We start from the raw sequence: 24,597 nt of genomic DNA on the forward strand, positions 1-24,597 counted from the left end.
AATGGGTCTTAGGTCCTCCGTCTTTTTTGGCACTAAAAAGAACCTGGAGTAGAACCCTGATCCGATCTGGTCTGGGGGGACGGGCTGGATGGCTCTTTTCCTCAGCAGATAGCCAATTTCTGCTGAAGCGGCCTCACTTTGATCGGGTGGAACGTCGGGGAGGGATTTTGGTTTTGGGAAGTGAAGAAAGGGGATTTTGTATCCTCCGGATATAATATGGAGGACCCAGCGGTCTGTTGTTATGGACTCCCATGCAGCTAGGTGCTCCGAAAAACGTCCCCTGACTGCCTCCAGAGTGGAGCAGTCGGGCAACCCCTCAGGGTTGTTGTGCGGGCCACTCAGAGAAAGGTTCTCTGGACCCGAAATTCCTGGGAGCCCCTCTGCCCCTGGGGCGGCGTCCGCCCTGTCCTCCTCTGCCATGGAAGGACTGGTTGTCTGGAGCGGGTTGGGATTGCTGCGACTTCCGGAACCACATCTTCTTCTGGCCCTTTTGGTTCCTAGAGTAGGACCTTTGGGGCACAGAGAAGCTGACTCCGACGGCAGACAGCGTCTTCCCGTCCTTCTCGCTCTGGACCAAGGTGTCGCGAACCGTCTTGCCAAAAAGGGCAGAACCATCAAAGGGGGCGTTCGCGAAAGACGCCTTGAAGGGCTCTGTGAAATCGCAATGGCGGAGCCAGGCCTGGCATCTCGTGACTAGGCCTACTCCTGCAGCTCTAGTGGCTCCCTCAGTAGCATGGGAAAGCAACCGCATAGAGGTAGTTGTCACGGACCGAAGTGTGGCCATACGGGTGGAGTGCAAAAGTTTGTCCTCCTCCGACATGGACTCTGGGGGGGATGCAGCGTATTCTTTAATAAGATTGCGCTGCATCCTAATAACATGTGCCAGATAGTTGAGCGCCCTCACTGAGAAGGTCGCTGAACTAAACATTCGCTTCCCCAAGCGGTCCATCATCCGAGACTCCTTGCTCGGAGGATGGACTGAGGGACTCTCCTGGGCGAGTTCCCTCTTGGTGGCTGCTGCCGTCAACATGGCATCTACCGGAGGACCCTTACTCCAGTGGGCACGGTCAGCAGGGGGGCTGAGAATCCTGTCTGGCCTTTTGGGGATTGGCTCCACGGTGTCCGGTTCCTTCCACGCCCTGGTGGTAATAAGGTCCACCAGGGGGTCGGCAGGAGGGGACACCCAAGAGGTAGACGGGCCCACTTCGAATGCCTCCAAGAACACGGACTCGTCCAAAGAAGACTTTGGGGCAGACCACCCACCTCTTATGCGAAGCATTTCCATGATGTCTCCAAAGGAGACATCCTCGGGGGGTGATCTTGGGGAGCCTTCCCCTTCCTCCAAGTCCGTGTCTTCAGTTAAAGACTCAGGGGAGTCTACGTGCCTCCTTTTACACGTGTGCTTGCGAGGTGCCTCCTTGGGGGGGCTGTCCGAGGAGCCCTCACAAGCAGTGTCTAGTTCCACAGGAACTGCTTGGGGCATAGAAACGGGCTGTCCCAGTGGCCGGGTGACAGAAGCCTGACCCAGAGCAGATGGAGTGCGGGACGGAGCCGAAGCAAGTGCCGGGGGTCCGGAAGCCCTCAACAGAACCCTCTCCACTACATGAAAAGCCGAAGGGGAGCCGGCCTCGACCAAAGGATCCAACAGTCGGCTCCCCCTTGGATCCGAGCCGGCGCTGAGCCCCTCTGATCCGAGGGACCAGTGCACTCCGACACGGATGGCGCCAAAGGCACACTGAGTCCCTCGGATCCGAAACTCAGGCCAAGGCTCCGAGAGGTCGGATCCGACACACTCAAGGGCAGGGTCGGATCCGAAGTAGCCAGTACTATCGGAGCCGACCCACCCCCAGCTCCAAAGCTGCCCGGCTCCGAGCGCTCCGAACCCGGGTAGCGGGTCGGAGAAGGAGCTATGGACTTGAAAAAAGGGGTCGAGCTCCGAGGCAGGAGCACTCCCATCTGCATCTGGGCCTGGATGAACCTTCGCATCATCCGGTCCAGATCGGCGTCAGAAAGACTATAGGTCGACCTTGAAGATGCTACCGAGGGTAGGCCTTGAGTACCACCTCGATAGCCTCGAAGGAGGTCGGGTCTCCTCCTCAGGTCCCGGTGAAAAGGTCGGGGACCGGAGCCGAGGAGGAGGAGAACCAGTAGCTAGAGAGGCCGGAGGAGAAGCCCGCTTAGCCGGCGGGGCTGAGACTGAGACGGAGGTCTCGGCCCGCCGCTTGTGGTGCTTCTCTCTCCGGTCCTTCTTCCTAGCTTCCCTGTCCTCCGAACCCGTAGAGGGAGTTTGAGTCCCGGGAGGAGGAGCGGGAGCAGGTAGGGCAGGTACCGCAGGAGCGGTAACTACCAAAGGGGCGGAGGCCGAAGCCGAGTCCGGGGGTAAAGGTCCCGCCAAGACCAGCTTCGACCTCCGCTCCTTCAATGCCCTGGGGTTGAACCCTGCACAGATTGAACATCCAGAAGTGAGGTGTTCAACCCCTAGGCATCGAACACACTGAGTGTGGCCATCCGCAGGGGACAGCTTATGGCCACACTCGGAGCATTTTGAAAAAATCGCCTTTGGGGCTTCAGACATTTTTTTTTTTTTTTTTTTTAAACAAAAAAGAAAACTAACAAGTTAACCAGTTAACAAGTTAACTACCCAGTCACACTACAGGCCCCAAAGAACCACGCACACACAAACTACGCTACCAGCGAGGGGAGGGAATTACAAAAAAATAAGTAAATTAACCAAAAATAGTTTAAATGGGTGGGAAACCTAACACTTTCACACAAAGGAACTATTAATAGACCAAAAAACCCTTAGTAAAATACTAAATTTTCACTTAGCTGAAGGAGCTCAAAGATCAAGCTGTCACCATGAACGCGGGAAACTAGATCTGAGGTCATGTAGGGAGAGCAGGGCATTATGGGTGAGGGGAGGAGCTAGGAGCTCGGATCCATAGCTGGATAAACCATGCCGGTTCGGATCCGATATCGGATCCATACCCACAGGTTGCTGACAAATGAATCTCCTACTTCAGATCATATCTTTACAGTTGCTATTTTTTTAGAACTAAAAATGTCATGTACATGTCATGATTAAAAGAGAAACTTTTTTGATACCATAAATAGCTAGTAGCCCCAAATATCGGCAGATATGAAATGACACACCCGGCATAAGTTTGAAAGTGCATGCCTGTACATGTCAGTGTACCTAAAATCACAAACCAATTGCAGTCTGTAGCTGAGTGTCTTTTTACATTTTCCTGAACATTTCAAAATGTTTTGAAGTATATTCTCTTTTTATGGAGAACTCACTGGGACCACATAGCCGTTAACCTGCTGTACAGTTGGTTTGTAACAAACATGTGCATGTGATATGTTATGGTGGACTTTTTTTGTTAACACAGTTTAACATCAGAACTAAAAATGTTTTTGTCAAGTGGTGACTGCGATCCACACATTTAAGACACCTTTTCTTGTTTTTTTTATTTTTTTTTTGCAAACCAAATGTAAAAGTCGTCCATTATTTAATGTATGGCTGAATGTCAAGCTGACTTGTTTTGAAATATTTATAAGAAAATGTCAGATTATTACTGAGTTAGTATAATTTACTAATAGTCATTGGTCAGATTAATGTCTATGTAGTCTTTAGAAATTGACAAATTGTATCCCTTTCAAAGAATTCTGTTTAAAATAAAATCTGGTTATTTCAGGGTAACAAATCTAAAATCTGTCAGAAATGGAAATGTAGTGTTAGTATAATATTAAACAAAATTAAACTTTTTTTTGTGGAAATATTACTGGCGTACTCTGTTCCATTTACTTTGCTCTTTTGAGTTTATTGGTCATGGTTGAGCAGTTTGGTGCTTTGCAGTTTGTGATAATATTAAACACTTCATTTCTAAAAAAATGAGAGTTTCAGTCCTTTTTAAATATTGTTGCACAAAAGTGACAAATTAATATCTTAGTAAATTTCAAGAAGCAGAAACTCCAATGCCACTGAAGCTAAGAGCATAAACTAAGGCCATTGTCTACAAAGCTGTCTATGCATATTTCCCTAAATCTGACATTAGAACATTTCACTGCATTTATGGAGATAGCTTAATTATAGAGATAGTGAATAAAAGAAATAACCAAATTAGTCAGTATTAGAGGCATAGATATATGGGAAGTGGGCAGTAGTGAAGGAGTTAAAAAAATACATTTCTTAGGGAGGAGGAGGTACAGATAATATGAAAGTGAATCAGGGTTAGAGGCATAAACATCTGGAAAATGGCCAATAGTAAATGGGTTAAAAAAGATCTGTTTCTTGTTGAAAGGAAGTTTAGGTAACACCAAGGACATTAATTAACCCTAGATGTTGACTAGATGTTGAAATGTTTATGCTGTTATGGGTCACGACCTTCATACTGAAGCATGGTTCTGCTTGCATTTTCCCTAACCTGGTTAGCCACTGAGACAATTTTTCCATCTTGGTTTGGCACCACTGCTGTATGAATTGGCCTGAGTGTACCACAGTAAATAATAATACAACAAACATTAAGTATGCATCTGGTGGAACTTTGTAGTTTTACGAGTGTAATATTGTAGTTAAACTGGTTTACATATTTGCCTTTGTAATCACTGAAATATACATTAACATATGTAAATGGTCTTTTAAGCATTTTTAATGAAAAGTACAATGAATTTTTATCATCTTTTTCTTTTTCTTCTTTTCACTGTATTAGGTGGTTTGACAAATCTTTGACCTTCGTTGTTTTCAAGAACGGCAAAATGGGCTTAAATGCAGAGCATTCTTGGGCAGATGCCCCAGTCGTTGCACATTTGTGGGAGGTAATTCAGTTTACAAGATAACAGAATTTCCCTATAATAATATGCTTTATTCACAGATAATGTGTTTTCTGCATGTCACTGAGACCTAAAGTTGCTTCTCATTCAGTGCCTAATATTTAGGTGTCTCATTATGTAATATTCATAGTCCTGCATACATGTGAGCATCAGCTGGGTGCTGTGAAAAATAAATTGTGATGCTTGTCATATAACAACTTATTGCATGATACATGCAAAATATATATAAGCCTCCCTTCCCAGCCTTCACCTTCAAACTGAGAAGGCCACACCTAAAATGATATATGTACTTTGATGTAAGTTTAGTAGATATTTTTGCATTTATCTTTGGTTTATTGACTGGCAGCACAAACACTTTGCCTTAGTGACGGATTTAAGTTTCATCTAAAACCTAGAAATATTGTTCTTGGGACAAATTTAATTTCTCATACAACTGTCTTCTTTCAGAGACCAGTATTTTGTTCTGTCTTTCAAGTCAAGATCTTACTTAAAAAAGACAAAGACATGCAGTACTGCTCATTAATGGCTATCCACACTGCATCATTTTTTTCCTTCCAGAAGACTTGAAAAGAGGTTGCCCTATAACCATAGCAGAATCATTTTGTCAAGACTTAATAGAAGTTTAGGGTCTCTCCAAACTTTCTCTGGTTCTGCTGTGGATGATTGATAGTAAAATTCCCTGACTACAAAATACTCGGTCAGAAAATATTGAGTAACATCTCCTCAAAACAAAAGTGCAAACATTGTTTTATGCAGCCCCCTCTCTACCATGTTAAAGACTTTGTCCAATAAACTTACTATTTGTCAAGTGCTCATATAGTGGCACTAAGAATGTCCTAGCATGAATATTGTTCTTATTGTATGTCGGGTGAAGAGAATATCAGCACTTCCTTCCCACTTTCTAAACCTAAAACTCCAGAACCCCTCAATAAACCTACATTCTCCAATCGCACCCGAACCCTAAAACCCCATTTTCTCTCCCTAAGCATAAGACTTCCTTCCCTTTCCCTAATACTAAAAACTCCACTTCCCTTCCCAAACCTAAATTTCTGCATTGCTCCTTAACCCGGAAACTCCCTTCGTGGTCTGTAATACTTCATCCTCCAGCTGTGAGCAGTAGCATACATGTGCTACAAGACACTCTAGTTCCTGACTTTGTGAAAGTGGTTTTCAACACTCAGAGCTCAAGTGCTCGTAGCAGAACCTGCTTAGAGAAATAGTAAAGAGAATTGAGCTAGGTTGGTGGGGCAGATAGATGCCAGTATCCCATACTCCTTTTATAACTATTTCAATGCAAGTCATTAAAAAAGTGACAAGAGTAATACATACATGTATTTCAGTGTGAGCATTCTCTGTCGCAGAAGACACGCATGTCATAATTCTGAAAAAGTTTGCTTGTTTGTGTCTTTCGGCTTTTTTCCGGTTAGGGGTCGCCACAGCGGAATGCCGGCCCGCTAATGATTGGTAGTGGATTTTTACATACCGGGTTACCAGCCCTGACACACAACCTTCAACGAAGGCACGCCCCATTCATGTATGCCTCCACACAGAAGATGCTCTAGCTGAGAATCAAACGGGTCAACGTCTTGCTATGAGGCGACAACGCTACCGCAACATCACCACATTCTGAAAAAGTAGTAAAACAAAAAGGCACAACAGTATGTAGAATCCCAGGACACAAACTTTAGGGAAGATAAGCACTTTTGTCAGGTACAAGAATCAAACTCCTTCAGATGATCTGAGGAAGTTTGATTCTTGTATGTGACAAAAGCGCTTCTTTTCATTAAAGTTTGTGTCTTGGGATTCTACACACTGCTGTGCTTTTATGTTTTACTAGTTTTGGTTGCTTTTTTTGTGGTTCCTGGTTATGAACTCTGAAAAAAGTACTAGAAGTTTGGTATGTATGTAATAAAGTTGGTGTGGATTTAATGATAAAATGTGATTGTGTGTCTTGATCAATTTGTACATTGCTAACTGCATGAACACATGATCAAAAGTTTTCAGTGTTATTTTCAGTGTACCTGGTTTGAGAAAAGCCCACTTATTCCATCAAGTTCTCTTCCTCAGACAGCACACAGTCATCATCAGCTACAATTTTCTTTTGCCCATTTTACATGGGGGGTTGTAGTGTCGCATCAGCTGTAGCCACCTGTCTCAATTCAGAGCCACTCTTCTACCTTATTCAACATCCATGTCCACGTGTAGCAGATCTTCTGTCACACAGTCCATCCATCTCTTGCCTGTACATCCTCAGTTCATCTTGCCTTCTTCCTGTCTGTCCTAAATTGGCTTCGGAAAACTACCTTCTGCTTTCATGGACATTGTGATCTGTTCTCATTGACCTCCTCAGCAAAAGGGGCTACTTTGGCTTCCACTCTGATGTCCTTATTTCTTTAGCTATCCTACAGTGCACATTCTACTACTTGTCTCAGGTGCTTCCTCTCTATTACTGGAAGTTTCCTTAGCTGCTGTGCCATACAATGGCACTGTTCACCCAACTGCTTTGCATACCTTACTTTTTAGCTTCTTTGGCATTCTTCTGTTATGCATTACCCCTAACACTTTGTGCCGCTTGACTGCAGCAGCTCTGATTTTAGCTTTGACTTTTTTATTCAGAGTTCTTCTCAACCGCACCTCTCAGATATGTGAAGTTGTTATCCTGCTCCACTTATTTCTTGCTATCTTAGTTTTCAGCTTCTAATAGTTTCCTTCATTTGCTGTCATGACCACCTGTCTTTTCTGTATTTAATTTCTGCATTACAGCCTCCTATCATTTGCTGAAGGTTGTTGTCAGAGTCTGCTTGTAGTGCCACACTGTCTGCATACAGCAGCATTTTTGATCTTTCCCATCTGACCTGTATGCTTATTGTAGTCCATCACCAGTATGAAGAGGAATGGGCTTAAAGCTAAACCCTTATGCGTGCAACCTCTCCCACTGGAAGTTCTTCAGTGATCTTAACATTGTTTGTACTTATGTCGTTGGGTTCTTATACATAACCTCCACTAATTCTGTCAATGTATCTGGGACTTTAAGACAATACAGGACTGCCCAAATAAGCTTTCTTTAGATCTTCCCATATGTTTTGTCCAATTGTAAGAATACAAAATTGCACTCTTTCTTTACCTCCTGCTTCTATCTCACTGAAACATTGGTTTGATTGTACTGTGTCTGATTTGAATCACAACTGCTCACCTCCCATCTTACTTTTCACTAGTCTGAGTATATATTTATCAACCCCCCCCTCTACAGCACTTTTATGCAGTGTGGTAGGAGTCTGATACCTCTGCTGCCCACAGTTGTGAATATCTGCTTTGTCCTTATACACTTGTATTAGAATCCTTATTCTCCAGTCTTCTGGGATACATCTGTCTCTCCATACTGCGATAAGTACCCTTGGGAGCCCGTTCTTCCCCAGTACACCCAGCTTCTTGATCATATCTTCTATGATTTCAGATGAGACTGCCTTCCTCTTTTTAGCGTAGACCATGCATGTGATAGCACAGCTTGTATGAGGTTTTCTTCTTTCTGAGGCTTCTAGAAGCACTCCTTTCATCTACCCTTGATATTCCCTGGCATGGTGAGTACATTGTTGCCATCACCTTGTATGAATGGTACCTAATGAGCATCTTCACATACAGTAACCAATAATGAATGTTTTCTTCTGCTGATGTAAAAACAGATAAATCATGCTTGCTGATGTTTCTCAAGTTTGGGCATGGTCAGTTTGATGGCTTCCCTGTCCCAGGGTCAGTTTGATGGCTTCCCTATCCCAGGGTCAATTTCATGACTTTCCTGTCCCAGCACTTGTCTGACCACTGGCAACTATCTGCTTCTATCAAGCTACGTTAAAAAAGCATGAAATAGAAATATAGCTGTGTATGAAATGAAGCTTTTGGTCACTGCTTTATTTGCTTATTTTTTATCACATAGGTGTGATTGAGGAGTACAGCAGCACTACTTACGAGCAAATGATTTTACCTCACTGAAGCTGATCAGTATTCATTTGCAGTTTACGAACGAAAGAAACAAAAATGATCACAAGGAAGCAACTTTAGCATTTTGCTCTTGATAAAAAATCAGATGCATTGCTTTTACAAGTACGTTCATAGAAGATAGAAAACGATTAAAAGTAGTTTTACCAGAGCTAAACTGAAGCAGTCTTATTTTACAATTTAGGATCATGACAAAACATTTAACCGTTTAGAAAATGATTATTAACCAGTAATAAAATGGCAGTAATTTTGCTTCCACTTTTTCTTTACAGGACATGCCTCATCCTCGTTACTGTTCATAAATTATGTTAGCATATGCTCGTTAATACTGAGCGAGCAACATTTTCTTTTTCCCCTTATTGGGGGGGGGGGGGGCAAATCATAATGATGTTTTATTTGCATACTGACTTGGTATAGCAAATTTATGATTGAAGCAGTATGTTGCACTTGCTGATGCATCCAAGTAACATCAAACAATTATATTTTACTGTAAAATGAGGGGAAACTATGGAGTTAGTATATTTTATTTATATTTGTTTACCAGGGTAGTACACTGATAAGTATTGAACAATTTCAGGCTTAGCCAGAGTGGAATACAAAATATTTCACAAAATAAATGTGTATATACATTCTAGTGAACAAGCACAGTGCAATGTACAATTAAGCAGAGTGTAATGTACACTATATATATATATATATATATATATATATATATATATATATATATATATTGTTGAAGCAGGAGCATTTGGTTTAGATGAAAGAGTGCTTTTTGAGTTGCATTTTGAATTTGGAGTAAGTGTTGATTTCCTTAATTTTGATGAGGAGAGGGTAGGGTGCCAGAGAGGAGAAAGCATATCCAGTAATGTGGAATTTGGTTCTAGGGGTAATGAGAGTTGGTGTAGGTTGTGAGAAGTGTCTCAGGTTGTATGAGGAGGATTTTTTGTGAAGTCAGGCTGCAGGGGGAGTAGTGTGACTAGTTTGTAGAGTTGGGATGGATCCTATATGCAGAGTTGGCCATGTGTAGAGGTGGAGGTGGAGCCTACCACTTCAAGGGCAAGGAGCACAACCCCTACACATTGCACATTTTATTTAAAAAATGTTTAATTTTTGTTATTTTTGAGGTTGCTATCTAAGTTGCAATTATTATAATGATTCAATATTTTGGATTTGATTTTTTTGGCATTATTTTTAGTGATATACTTATGTTAGACTAGAATACTGCATGCATTTTAAATGGCTCCTAGAGTCTGATGAGGTTAATAGGTAGAAAGCATGTATGATTAAGAGGGCATGGTGAAAGAGCATGGTAGTGAGAAGAGAATACAGTAAACTCACAGTTAACCGGAACTGAAGCAATCAGGGAAAAAAAAAAACGAAGAAATACAGTACAGTTTTCATGTGTTGCACTTATTGTCTCCCCCCCCCCCCAGTAAAAAAATATCTTACATTTTTAGAGTTTTAGAGTTTTAAAAAGGAAGATGTGAATAAATTCCCTCTCCCAACCTAAGAACAGGTCAAACCAAACAAATAGTATAGGGTACAGTATTAGTCAGGCCTATTTTTAATAGTAACTCACAAGCAACCAGAAACTACAGTTATTCAGCATCTGCCAATCCCCATGGGTGCCAGTTAACTGAGAGTTTACTGCATATGCTGTTGAGCTGAGAAGCTAGAGCCTGGATTTGAATCCATAGTGCTCTTACCTGTGTACTTTTAGCAAGTCTATATATTTTTTGCGGTACTAGATCTCAGCTCTAGAAGGAATTTAGTGTTTCAGTTGAACATCTGGTTACCAAAATGGTAAAATATTAAAATAATAAAAAAAAATTATGCTTCACTTGCTTTAGGAGAAAGGGATCAGAAAAACACCAGGGGAAAGTTGGATGAGCACATTTCAGAAGGAAAAGCAATAGCAGAAGAAGGTGTCATGACTGGCAAATCAGAACTTTTCAAAGAACATGTGAGAAAATATTATTGCAATCAAAGGCTGTTGGCACCATGGAATGCATTGCATGATGATGGTTAGATCTAAGTTGAGATGGATGTAAGAAAGTGTACGATGGCTGGTGGTCTGAAAAAGAAGCAAGAAGGTAAAAAGAATCCGGTAAACTGTGTTTACTCCTGTCAGAATCAAACTGTAGAGAACTGAAGAGCATACAGCAGAAAAGAAAATAAGGTCCAAATCATAGGTCATAGGAGGTTACTAGGCTATTGGCCTAGGGCCTTTATAAGCCCAGCCATTTTATACCCTTGTTCTCTTATTGACCAAGTTGTATTGCCTATATTTGCAGCATGAGTCTATGATCAGCACCGACAGACCTTATTCAAAAGGGACATAGATGACAACCCCCCGGGTAAATTTACTGTCACCCATCCAGTTGTCCAGGGTCATTGAGGAGCTCTGTTTTACATGAATTGGGAGTTTGCTCCAGAGGTGTGGCAATCTTTGGGAGACATATCTGTCTATCCAGCATGTCCTCTTAATGTCGCAGGCTAGGTTAAAATATCTAGATCGAGTGAATCTTGTCCCATTTCACTTGTGGGCATGCAGTATTTCCATTAGGGCTGGGTCTGAGACTGATCTGTAGGCTAGGCACAAGTTGCCTCTCACCAGCCTGTAAGATGCAGAGTACGACAGGGCCTTCAGTCTGTCCCAAGAAAACTGCTTTTTATAATTTCATAACATGTAACATATAACTTCTTGGAGCAGCAGGTTATACTTGCATGAGGAGGTAGAATCCAAGAAGTATTTGTTTTGTGAGTAGCCTTAGAGACATCCTGAGTATCTGTTATTGAGTTGGGTAGAACCAGTAAAGACAAGTGTGCTACTTGAAAAGGTTGAACAAACGTGTTGAGATTTCAGAGCACATGGAGATTGTTTTCTGAACATCCAAGCAGTCTAAATATTACTGAGATGTACATACACAGCTCACAGTCTGAGCTGCAATGAAAAATTCATAGTCTTTGCCAAAATCATTGCAAACTGTTTTAAAGCACATAGCAGTGAAATTCCCATACAAAGAAAAAAAAAACTGTCTTTGTAAAGAAGGAAACGTAGGTTAAAATTTCGCACAGCAGTTCAATATTCCTTCATTAATTGTTTGAAGCTCAAGGGTGGAAACCCCTTTCTTAGTAAGACAGTTTGCCTGTTACCATTTCTTCAGCTGACCAGAGGATGCTATGAATTCACTGAGTTTGAATGAATTCTTTTATTCCACTGATTTCCAAGCAAATCCATTTTTCTTTGACTGGGTTTGTAGAGCTAGTTGTCTTAAACAATGAATAATTATCATTGACAAACAGTGCCTGAAGGGTGTTATACCCTGGATTATAAGTTATATGTTTGGAGTAGAGCATAATTGACCCATTAGCTCCCCTTCTTGCATCCAGCTGTGACCCATTCCTTCAAATATCAAGGTAAAAGTCCTCCAGCCCATTTGTTTGCAGTGGAGGTGAGAGTTGCGTGTTAGGGAGCGGGTCATTCTCCAGATTCTGTGGACTGTCCTATCCCAACCCAGCTGCAGCTTTTTAATCTCTGCTATAATAGCCCTGAGAGGAGCATGCATCCTCTGCTTCTGCGCAACCTTCTGTCTAAGCAGCACTCAGCTTGCTAGGCTTTTAATGTTGTGGCAGTAGGCAATACAGGCAAGCTGCCTCCCCACACCTATCCCCCACTTCCCTCCAGGATGGATAAGATAATATTGGCTGCTCCCTGCCATCCTCCCTGCCAGGTCCAATTAGAGTGTATTGCTGAGGTTATCTGAAATGGCAAAGTTTCTATGAGAAGTTCTGCATAGTGCTCTTTAATTTTAGGTGGTGAGAATTTTCCATCTTTTCCCATCAAAACAATCAAATGTTTTCCCCAAAAGTGCCAAAATCAGAGAGGTTTCTTTATGAATCATCACTGGAGACAACTAGTTTCAGGGATTCATCTTTCCTTGTGGAGTATAATTTTAGAGCTAGTTTTGCAAAGTTGGATTTGCGGAACAGTGTTGCTTGTCTCATAAATAGTCTGTACAGTGACATGTTCTATGCCGGATACCAGATAAGAAGCATTAAAGGTTAATCCCTGCTCTGCCTTCCCTGGTGACCCAGAGAGTTTGCCCTGTTTCCAGAATACAAGTCCATCACAACTGGTATAAGCAGGATATCCAGCTGTGCTACCCTAGAAGATTTCTTGATTATAGAAGGAAGATTTGCATTTAGCGGTCTTGTACAAAGGCACCTTACCATCAGTAGTAGCAATGTTTAATCCCATGTAACAGTAGTGGCAATGTTTAATCCCATGTAACAGTAGTGGCAATGTTTAATCCCATGTAACAGTAGTGGCAATGTTTAATCCCATGTAACAGTAGTGGCAGTGTTTAGTCCCATGTAACAGTAGTGGCAGTGTTTAGTCCCATGTAACAGTAGTGGCAATGTTTAATCCCATGTAACAGTAGTGGCAGTGTTTAGTCCCATGTAACAGTAGTGGCAATGTTTAATCCCATGTAACAGTATGTAACAGTAGTGGCGATGTTTAATCCCATGTAACAGTAGTGGCAATGTTTAATCCCATGTAACAGTAGTGGCGATGTTTAATCCCATGTAACAGTAGTGGCGATGTTTAATCCCATGTAACAGTAGTGGCGATGTTTAATCCCATGTAACAGTGGTGGCAATGTTTAATCCCATGTAACAGTGGTGGCGATGTTTAATCCCATGTAACAGTAGTGGCAATGTTTAATCCCATGTAACAGTAGTGGCAATGTTTAATCCCATGTAACAGTGGTGGCAATGTTTAATCCCATGTAACAGTAGTGGCAGTGTTTAATCCCATGTAACAGTGGTGGCAATGTTTAATCCCATGTAACAGTGGTGGCAATGTTTAATCCCATGTAACAGTGGTGGCAATGTTTAATCCCATGTAACAGTGGTGGCAATGTTTAATCCCATGTAACAGTGGTGGCAATGTTTAATCCCATGTAACAGTAGTGACAATGTTTAATCCCATGTAACAGTAGTGACAATGTTTAATCCCATGTAACAGTAGTGGCAATGTTTAATCCCATGTAACAGTGGTGGCGATGTTTAATCCCATGTAACAGTAGTGGCAATGTTTAATCCCATGTAGCAGTGGTGGCGATGTTTAGGTTCATAGGTTCATAGATTAGTACTAGGCTAACTGCCCTTGCGAGCCATTTTAAGCCTAGCCAATTATCCCCCTGTGAGATTCAAACCCTGTACCTTGTGTTTTCAAGACAAACACCTTAACCATTAGGCCACCCTCCCAACCCTAATCCCATGTAACAGTGGTGGCGATGTTCTTCATGGCCAACCTGGAATATAGCTTTGTGATAAGGAATAACTGAAACGACATGGCAGGTAAGCACTCAAATGACATTATTGCTTCGCTCAAACTAGTATATCACAGCAGGGTCAGCCTGTGAGATTCTCCTTCTTGACTTACTGCTGTTTTTCATCTTGTTATTATCAGTGCAGTGAAGCATCTGACAGACAATAAGCAGACTTCTCAAGCTTCCAGTTACCTCTCACATTTTGGTTGAGGAAGGGGGACAGCTATAAATGTCATGAGAGAGTTCCATACCTTGGAAAAACACAGATTTGATATCCAAGGATTGAATTTTTTCACTGCGGTTGACAAAGTATTTATAACAAGAAGATGAAGAGATTCTAATGCACACCGAGGTGAAACCTTTGGAGGTTCTTTTTTGCAGTGTTTAGATGTTATTCCTTTTGGAGTTTGAGGGTACACACCTTCCTAGTAGAAATGCATTTTTGGCTAACATGATCAACTTCCTCAAAAACATTGTTATCTTTTCATTGCTGTATATCATCATGTTTTTTAAACTGAAATCTTATGTCCTCAGTCTAGAGTACATCATGTTCCAAATGTGAATCAGAGGGCTGTACCTGTCAGCTTTTGGAATGATTTCTAGTAAACCTCATAGATTCATAGGTGTATACTATATGTGGGGCCTTTATAATCCTAGCCAAGCTCCCCAGTTGTATCATGCAAGTTTATGTGCCTTAGAGGTTATCTTAAGAGGTATAGCTAGTGAAAGATTTACAGGCTGCCTCTGCCTATTAGAGGCAGAGAATCATAGGTGGTTACTAGGCTGTTGGTCCTAGGGCCTTTACAAGCCTAGCAGTGTCATATCCTTGTTCCTTTAAAGACCAAGATATGGAGCCTTCAGTTTGTACCTGTACGTCATGTATTGAAGGCCCTAAACCTTTTTGGTCAAAAACCTGTGAGGTCTCTCCAGCTGCTTCATGTCTGGTGAGGTACATACAGAAGGGAGAATTTTACTCTATTATTGGTCTTATGAGGGACAAGTACAGGGGAGTTATGACCTCCTTAGCTTTGGATGCTACACCCTTACTTATGAGATATGCAACATAGAAGGCCTTACCACTGTGGACATATGATGATCCAAGCTGAGGTTGCTATCAATTTGCATACCCAAGTCTGTCACCACTGTGTTGGAATTCAAGGGGTATTAGTAATATTATAATTTGCAGGAACTTCTCCTTTAGTGAACGGGATGATAATGCATTTTTTTTTGTTTCATGTTGAAGTCCGTGGCATTGGCACCAATGATTTATCAGTGTAAGCCCATTTTGTAGTATGTTGACATCATTGGGGGATTCAGTGATTGCACCCAGTTTGCAGTCATTGGCAAACTTTGTAAGCCACAAGCCATCTATTTTTGCCTGGATTTCTGAGAAATAAATTCCAAACAGTAGGGGGCCTAGTACAGATTATTGTGGAACACCACTGGTGACAGGTCTGCTGGTAGAGGTGGAATCCACAGCTTTGACTCTATGCGTTCTATCAGTGAGCCAGTTTGCAACCCATCTAAGGACGTATGGGTTAATCCCCAGATGGGTGAGTTTCTCAATGATGCCTGAGTGGGGGATTGTGTCAAGGGCCTTGGCTAAGTTGAGTTAGGCAGTATGTACTGTTTTGCCTTCTAACAGGGCTTCGGTGACACTCTCAAAGAAGTCCACCAGGTTCAACAGGCATGATTTGCCTTTTACAAACTCAAACTGGGGAGGGTCAAAAGTTTGAAGACCTCTATATCCTTGTTGATAAGGTCCATGATGAATTCTGTCCATGGCCTTACAAATGAGGCTGGTTAGGCATATGGGTCTTTAGTTCCCAGGGTCTGTTAAGGTATCCTGTTTATGCAAGGAGATTACAGTTGCTGTTTTCCACTCTGCTGGGACAAAGCCAGTACTTAGACTGTGGTTGAAGAGAGTACCCAGTGATTCCACTAACTCCTGTTTTAGTCCATTTAGTAGGCAGTCTGGGATGTTATCCAGTCCCATAAAGGCTGTGTTTTTGACCTTGGAGAGTGCAGTTCTGACCTGCTGTTTGGAGATACTAGTTAGAGGACTGGTGACAGGTATGCTTTGGGGGTAAGATTGGTGGAGACAGGGGTTGAAGTTTTCACCAAACCTGTCTGCTAGCAGGTTGGCAATGTCCTCAGGTTCAGTATGAGCGTTGCTGTCCACTACTAATTTGTCACAAAGCTAGGCCTTCCCAGTTAAATTTTGGATGTAGCTTAAGAATGCCTTGAGATTATCCTTAGCTAGGGATGCTAATTTAGTTTCATAATTACTTTTAGAAGACTTTACAAGATGTCTGATTTGCTTTTTCAAGCTGTGGAGGGTGTTTTTCTACTGAGACCATTCCCTCTTGTTCTTTAACAGCAGTTCTTTCTCCTACTATATAACCTGTTTATGCTAGTTGTCCACCAGGGTGGCTTGTTTTTTTATGAGGACCTTGTTTTAATCCAGTCAGGTATGGTTGAGTCTATACATTTGTGTAGATGTTTATACAGGGCATTCATGTGTACCTCCATTATAAGAGTCATTGCTGTCAGAGGTGACTGGGGGGGGGTGAAATTTTTTTATGCCATATCTTAGGATTCTATTGTTTGCTTTGGTGAAATTTTTCAACCCTTTTGTGCTGGGGGGCTCCGGTATGATCGTTACTTCGAACAAGACTGATGTTGGACTTTACCAGGGACGGTCCCACACAAGGGGTGGTGGAGTGATCCCCCATATTGGTGAGTACTAGGTCAAGGACATTAGAGACCCTTGTAGGGGTGCAGACTGTCTGTTCCAGAGCATTTGTGTTAAAGTCCAGGAACCTTAGGACAAGCATGTTTGTGCTCATGTAAGTTTCCCAGTCGATGGAAGGATAGTTGAAGTCACCATGACCAGTGTATTCAGCTGCATTGTGGTGACTAAAGCAGGTCCAGGTAGGCAGTGAGGTTTTCGTGGTTCATGTTGGGGGTCCTATAGCAAACAATGACATGGAGGAGTCACTTAACTATGGTTAGCTGGACGTGGAGTAACTTTAGATTGTCGAACGGTTTAACTAGTCTTGAGGTGTATTTGTCTTTAATAAAATGGATGCACCTTCTCCTTTGATTCTTTCATGTTCATTTTGCAGTCTGAACATGTGGAAGGCATTGTAGTCATGCATGGCTATGGTACTCTCTGCAGCTTTGAACCATGTCTGTGTGACTGCACAGCCATCAGCATCTTCCAAAGTAAGGAGTGCTTCCAGTGAGTACAGTTTATGATTTAGACTCCTAGCATTAAGCAGCATAACCTTGAGTTTGTCTCTAGAGGATATTTTTACATCGGGTAAATTTGTTCTTATGACATTGCCTAAAAAAAGGCACTATGGGGGAGGCAAGAACCTTTGCCAGTAACCAAAAGCCAAGAGGTGACAGGTGGAGACCATCTCTGGTGAAGCAGCATGGTCTGTCAACCATATCATCCCAGGCTGGCAAATACTGGATTCCCCTGGATTGACTCCAGATTGACTTAGGCCAGTTGTTAAAGTCAATATTTTTTGTTTGTATTGAGGCATCATCCTGGGTGATGCTAGAATGCTGTTAAGGGCTACAGACATACATGCCTGGGACAAATAATCTAAAATCTCAGTCATGTCTCTTTTCATATAGTCCATTGAGGTATGTCTCAAGTCATTCACTCCAACACTGACTATGACAGAGTCATAAGAGTGCTTATTGTTGAGAGTCTTGAGTGTGTGCATGAGTTGGCGATCCTGGCACCAGACATACAGCTGACTGTGACCTCCTTGTCCAGCCTGGTGAGGGGGGGGCATCTGTGTGTCTCACTATGGAGTCACCTATGACCAAGACCAAATAGTTTTGTGGTGTTTTGCCTTAGGTCTTATTGGGTGAGACACTGATATATTTGTTTTTATGTGTAGTGGATTCTGTTGGAACTGTATTGTGTGCAGAATGTTTGCACTTGTGAGGTCTTAGGTCTTTAGGTAAACGTCTAGTGAGCACCTCCGTGTATGTGGGTTTATGTGTTGTGCACTTGGTTTGTGGATGAGGTGAAGTGTGTGTGCTAACAATTTGTTTGATATCTGGATTATTATGTGAGAGAGAGAGAGCATTGATTCCAGATTCATGGTATAGATAACATCTGTCACATATTGTATTTGTATGTTTTAGGAGTAGTGGGTTGTCAGTATACATGATACAATTGCTGCATTGTCTCAGGATGCTCATGTCAATCAGGCTGGCTTGAGAAATGATGGGAAACTGTCCGTCCATTAGTTCAGGTGTATTCAGTAGTAAGTGGGGGCACGGTTTCATGGATCAGGTTCTGCTGTAGGACTAGTAAAATCAGGTAATCTGGAGAGGTTTAGGAGTAGAAACCTGTGTCAGTGCCTCAAAGTGCACAGCCTAGTTGCTCTCTGGGCTTCAGTGCATAACTGCATTGAGCAGCAAGGAGCAGGGAGGCTTACAAGGGTTCCTTAGCAATTATCTGGGGAAAATTAGTCTTTCGAATGTTTGCGTCTATATGTGGCAGTGCTAAACCCTGTTGCATGGTGTGCAGCTACGAGCAAACGTGGTGCTCAAGTACAAATGGAATTAAACAGTTATAACACTAACTAGCCAATGGGAGAGCCCAAAAACTGAGCTTTTTTCCAACAATTCCCAACTCAGATGTGTCCTGGGCTGCACACTTCTGCCACAAAGGTGCAGGAGGGCTATCTTAATGTAAGATAGCTGGTTTTAGTGCTCAATATGTCCAAACAGCCTAAATTCAGCAGATGTGACTCTAGCCTATGCTATAAGATACTATAGAACTAAGATTTTAAAGTGCAGGAAATAATGGTCAAAGCAGCAACAGAAGTAAAAAATGGAACAGCAATTCAGCAGAAAACAGTTAAAAAAAAAGTGCAATGCAAGCTTTAAATATTCTTATTTTTTGCAGCTCTCACTAGATGCCTCTGATTTTGTTTAGATTCACTCCAGGTCTCAGGCTAAGTCGCCAAACCTGGAGAAGCTCCGCCAAACTGAGCCCAAAATTGCAAGTGCAGTGCTTAAATACAAATGGAATTAAACAGTTGTAGCACTAACTAGCCAGTGGGAGAGCCCCAAAACTGAGCCTTTTTCAAACAATCCCCATCTCAGATGTGTACTGGGCTATGCACTTCTGCCACAAGGGTGAAGGAGGGCCTTCCTGTTGTAGGATGGCTGGTTTTAGTGTTCAATATATCCAAACAGCCTAGATTAAGCAGATATGAATCCAGCCTATACTATGAGATCTCAGTGAAGGCCTCTGATTTAGTTTAGATTCTCTGCTAGGCTCATCTGGTGTTATATTTTTCCATCCACTGATCAAAGTAACACTTGAATTGGGTTAGGGGGAACTCTGCTTCACACATATGGAAAGCCTATTCCAGAGAAGGGGAATTCTCTGGGACACATACCTGTCCCTCCAATGTTTCACATTTATGTCACTAGTAAAGTTTAAGTCCCTAGATCGAGTAATTCTGATGATGATCATTTTGCGGATATGCAAAAATCCCATCAGAGTGGGATCCAAGGATGCCCTGTATGGCAGGCATTAACAGTCTGTAGGAAACAGAATATAGAGATAGGGCTTTGAGGTAATATGCATAGGAAATTTGTTTTATGAGGGACCTTCACGGACATTCCTGTTGTTGCATATTCCTGGCTAGGTGCATACAAAAGGGGGCATTATACTCCGTGATGGGCCTGATAAGGACTGAATACAACGGTGGAGCAATGAGTTCCTTTGACCTTGATGCCATGCCCTTGCTTATAAGTTAAGCAACATAGAATGATCTCCTTACTACCTTAGACATGTTGGTCAAAAGCCAAGTTAGTATCCGCGTACATACTCAGATCTACTGGTTCTACTCTTAGGGGTGTGCTATCGAAGTAATTTCTTAGAGTGGCTGACTTTCCAAAGGGCACTATTATAAATTTCTTAGCTTTGAGTTTTAAGTCATGACTTTGGCACCACTCATTTGCCTGTGTTAGTCTTTCTTGTAGAATGTTAGTGTCTTAGGGTGATTCTGTAACTGCTCCTAAATTGCAGTCATCTGTAAATGTGGTCAGCCAGAGTTCTTTGATACTGGACTTGACTTTCAAGAAGTAGATGCCCAAAAAAGAGTGGACCCAACACAGACCCCTGAGGGACTACTCTTGTGACTGGTCTCTTTGTGGAGGTGGCCTCTTCTATCCTAACTTCCTGAGTCTTATCTGAGAGCCAGCTGGCTGTCCATTGCATAACATAGGGGTTTATGCCTATATCCATGCCTGAGTGGGTTGTTATTATCAGTTGCCTTAACCAGGTCAAGGTAGGCAGTGTGCACTGTTTTGACCTCATCTGTTGTCTTGGTGACCTTTTCTAAGAAGTCCACCATGTTGCGTAGGCATAATCTGTCCTTGACGAAACCAAACTGGGGTAGATCCAGTGTTTTAAGGTTTTGTCTGTCTATCAATCATTTCCATGATAATTCTTTCCTTGGCTTTGCATATGAGACTAGTCAGATTTATGGGTCTGTAGTTCCCATAAACTGTTGTTAACCTGCCCTTGTGCAGTTTTCCATTCATGTGGCGCGAAGCCTGTGTGGAGGATGTGGTTTAACAGTGACTGCAGTGGTCCTGATAGGTTATGTTTCAGGCTAATTAGGAGGCATCCAGGGATGTTATCAGTGCCAATTGATGCAGTGTTTTTGGCTTTATAGAGCACACTTAGGACCTACTTCCTAGTGATAGTTGGGGATTTGTTAGATGGCATTTCCTGAGGGAAAGCTAAAAGTGGGGGGCTAAAACTAACTGAAGCTGAATTTGTCAGCCAGCAGATTTGCTATATCTTCTGACTCTGTAGGTGACTCCATTTACAATCATTTTTGCAAACTGCTGTGTGGTGCTTTTCAGGTTTTGGACATAGCTAAGGAAAGCCTTGTGGGTGTCTTCTGACTGGGAGGCTATCTTTACCTCAATTTTAGCTTTAGTAGACTTAATTTGCTCTCTTAATTGTTTGTTTAGATTGGTGAGAGTGTTTTTACCATGCTGGGCATAAAACTTCCTAGTGTTGGCTGTGACATTTTCTTTTGTTCTACTACCTGTTTATGTTTAGATTCCATGAGGGTTGTTTTTAAGTTTGTTCTGGGCTTATTTCTTTTTGGAAAAGCTGTCAGTATGCATTTATTGACATGCTTGTACAGGGTTTCTGTGAACAGCTCTGCTTAGAGAGCAGTGGCCTTAGGGTTTGGAGGCTTGGAATTTTGACAGGTTTTCACTTGGTAGTAAGAAGTTTGCCATAGAATTGTTCCTAAATGTTGCAAAGTTAGCCAGAGTCACAGAACTGATTTTTATTATGAAGGAGAGAGCTTTGTGCGCTGATGTTAACAGAGAGGACCCTACACTAAGAGGAGATGCAGTTCTGCCATGTTTGTGAGTACCAGAGGGCACATCATTCTCCCATGTTTGTGAGTACTGGAGGGAACAGCATTCTCGCATGTTTGTGAGTAGCAGATCAAGTATGCTTGCATCCCTAGTGTGTGTGTTTGGACTATCTAATCCAAGATGTTTGTGTTTACAAGGTCCAGGAATCTGTGGGCCTGTAAGTATCCAGTTTTACTGCAGGGTAGTTCAAGTAGCCCATGAATATGGCACTGGATTGAATGGTGAAGGCCTTCAGTACATTCAAGTATGAGCTGTAGGTTTCTTTGGTCATAGAGGGTGAATCTGTAGCTTACAAAGATATGATATATAACTTTGCCTGTGGAAGTCTGGGCATGGAGAAGCTCAAGTGTATCATCCTATTTGCCTAGTCTTGATGTACATTTGTTGTTGTTATAGATTGAGACACGTCCACCTTTGCTTCCTTTCTATGAAGTAGCTGGCCCGAATGCATGCAAGGAATTGCAACCTTGCATTGCTGGGGTGCTCTCTGCGACTTTAAATCAAGTCTTAGTAACTACACAGATATCCAGATTCTCCAGGGTGAGGAGAGCCTGAATGGAGTAGAGTTTATTGTTTAGTCTCCTGGCATTGAGCAGTAACACCTTTAGATTCCCTAGGGTTGGTTTTGCTATGCTGGAATGTTTGTCTGTGTTGACATTGTCTAAAAAAGGCACTATAGGGGAGGACAGTGTTAGCCAATATTCAAAATCCTAGATGAGACAGGTGCAGACCATCCTTGGCAAAATAACATGGTTTGTTATCCATATACTCCCATGCTGACAAATATTATACCTCCCTGGAATGACACCAGAAATTAAACCATTTATTGAAGTCAGCCATCTTTTCTCCATATTTTGGTATTGTCCTTGGTGAGGGTGGAATCCTGCTCAATACTAGAGGTACATACCAGCCTGGTACACCAAGAGCTCCATAATGTCTCACTTTGTATAGTCTAAGGAGGTACTTCTCAGGTCATTTACACCCACATAGACTATGATTGAGTCATACTGGTACTTGTGGTGTAATAACTTGAGTTCATGAGTGATTTGATGGAACCTGGCCCCTGGTAGACAACTGACCGTTATGTTCAACCAGGTGAACGAGATGGAGTCTGCTATGATTATAATATTGGGAAGTGTGTTGGCTTGCCTTATGGGCTTTGTAATTGAGGCTTCAAAGGTTGTAGCTGTATGTTTTGTTTTGTGTGTTGATTTGGTGGAGTGCTCTTGGCATCGTTGAGGATTCTTTTTGTAGGATGAATGCTTTAAGGTCTGTGAGGTTTAGAAAGGTTGGTTTTAAGTGCCTCAGCATATGTTGCTGTATGTGTTGGATACTGTTTATAGTGGATATAATGCTTATGTCACCATCAACCTGGGTGCTTTTATTTAAGAAACTTGCCTGTAGTGACATTGTGTAATTACATCTCTTACATACTGTATTAATTTCTCTAAGGATTCATTTCTTATCAGGGAACATGAAACAATTCCTACATTGTATCAGGATGAGCATATGTATCAAGCTTCCAGCTGAGACATTGTGAAACTGCCTGTCATGGTGTCAGGTCTTTTTTAAGTAAATTACAAAGGGGATTGTACAGCAGGCTAATCTGTGCACTGTGAGGGTAGAAACTTTAACTAGGCTACATATGACGGAAGTTGTGTGGCAGTTCTCCTGAGTAACCATTTGAAATATCAGGATTTGTTGGTGTGAATGCTGAAACAAGGTGACCGAATTGCTGCAGAAACAGACTTGTAAATAAGTCCATGATGGCCACTTCACCACTTCACTTCCCGGGATATTCACTTTTCTCTGAGGTATGTCAGTCTTGGAGTTGATGTAGATATGTATATGCCATTGAACCAGAAATAGGTTCCCTTCTTCCCCCCCCCCGCCTCTTGTAGGCTTAGATGCTGGACATATGCTGGATATGGTTCGGATATTGCTGATACCGAACAGTTCTAATAGTTTTTAACAGCTTCCAACATCTAAATCTTAGGCAATAGACATTATTGTTTGATGTTTTTGTCAATCTAATGGATTGGACCAATTTGTTGCTTATATATTCATATATTCTTACTTTATTTTTATTATTTTTATTTTTATTTTTATATTTTTATTATTTTTATTTTTATTTTTATGTATATTTTATATTCTGTGTCTGTATAATAGATCGTGTTTAATTATGAACTTAATCGGTTGGCACATTATAAGCGCCAAATTGTACTGTGATATTTTAAAGTATAATGTATAACCTGACTTAGACTGTGCTAACTTAAAGGGTATGTAGAGACATCCATGGGAACAGGATGTAGTAATTGCCTTGGAGCAGGATATGACATCGTAGGATGTGATGTTGCAACACAGGAAATGATGCTCTCTATAAATGTGAGTGATGCATTTTAAATAACATTTTAACGTCTGAGGAAGCGACTTGAATGTCGGCGCTACGATACAAATAAAAAGGTATTTTTATAAGTGAACCGTTATTCATTGCCTACTAGCGTTGAAGTTGTAAATTCATTGCTGGACATTGAGCACTGTTTTGCCTCACGGCTTGGTTCTATAGCTGGCATTAGTTGCTACGTTTGACTTGGGGATATTACGCACTTTGGATTTGTTTGCTACACGATCTGGCGACCTGGTAAACCTGGTATCCATTATCATTTTCTGTTTGGGACATATATATATATAGGTTCATAGGTTCATACTAGGCTATCTGCCCAAGGGCATTTATAAGCCTAGCCCATAGTTATGTGGCTTTCGCCACCCCTTTAGTTTGAATAAAAACTATAAAAGTCCACATGCAAGTGAAGTGAATGGCTGTAAAATATATCACTCTCAGTCTTCAAAGAATTGGTTCCTTGTTCCAAACCACGATAAGAACACCAACACGCACAATTCCAGTAAAAAAGGATTTATTGTATGCTAGCACTGTCAGTAAGCGCTTTCACCTCCACGGCTTTATCAAACTACAAAGTGCATA

At 41.9% G+C, this 24,597-nt stretch overlaps 1 protein-coding gene across 1 annotated transcript in view; it reads left to right on the forward strand.

Annotated features, from left to right (window-relative positions):
• Positions 1-24,597, forward strand: part of CPT1A (carnitine palmitoyltransferase 1A) — an 849,468-nt gene that overhangs the window by 563,345 nt on the left and 261,526 nt on the right. The window contains exon 12 of the mRNA XM_044067299.1: positions 4,713-4,818. Coding sequence (XP_043923234.1) covers positions 4,713-4,818 — 106 coding nt within the window. The remainder of the gene's footprint in view (positions 1-4,712; positions 4,819-24,597) is intronic.

This window comes from Protopterus annectens, chromosome 3.part1, assembly GCF_019279795.1.
Source record: "Protopterus annectens isolate FY-2018-M chromosome 3.part1, PAN1.0, whole genome shotgun sequence".
NCBI classification, from domain to species: domain Eukaryota; kingdom Metazoa; phylum Chordata; order Ceratodontiformes; family Protopteridae; genus Protopterus; species Protopterus annectens.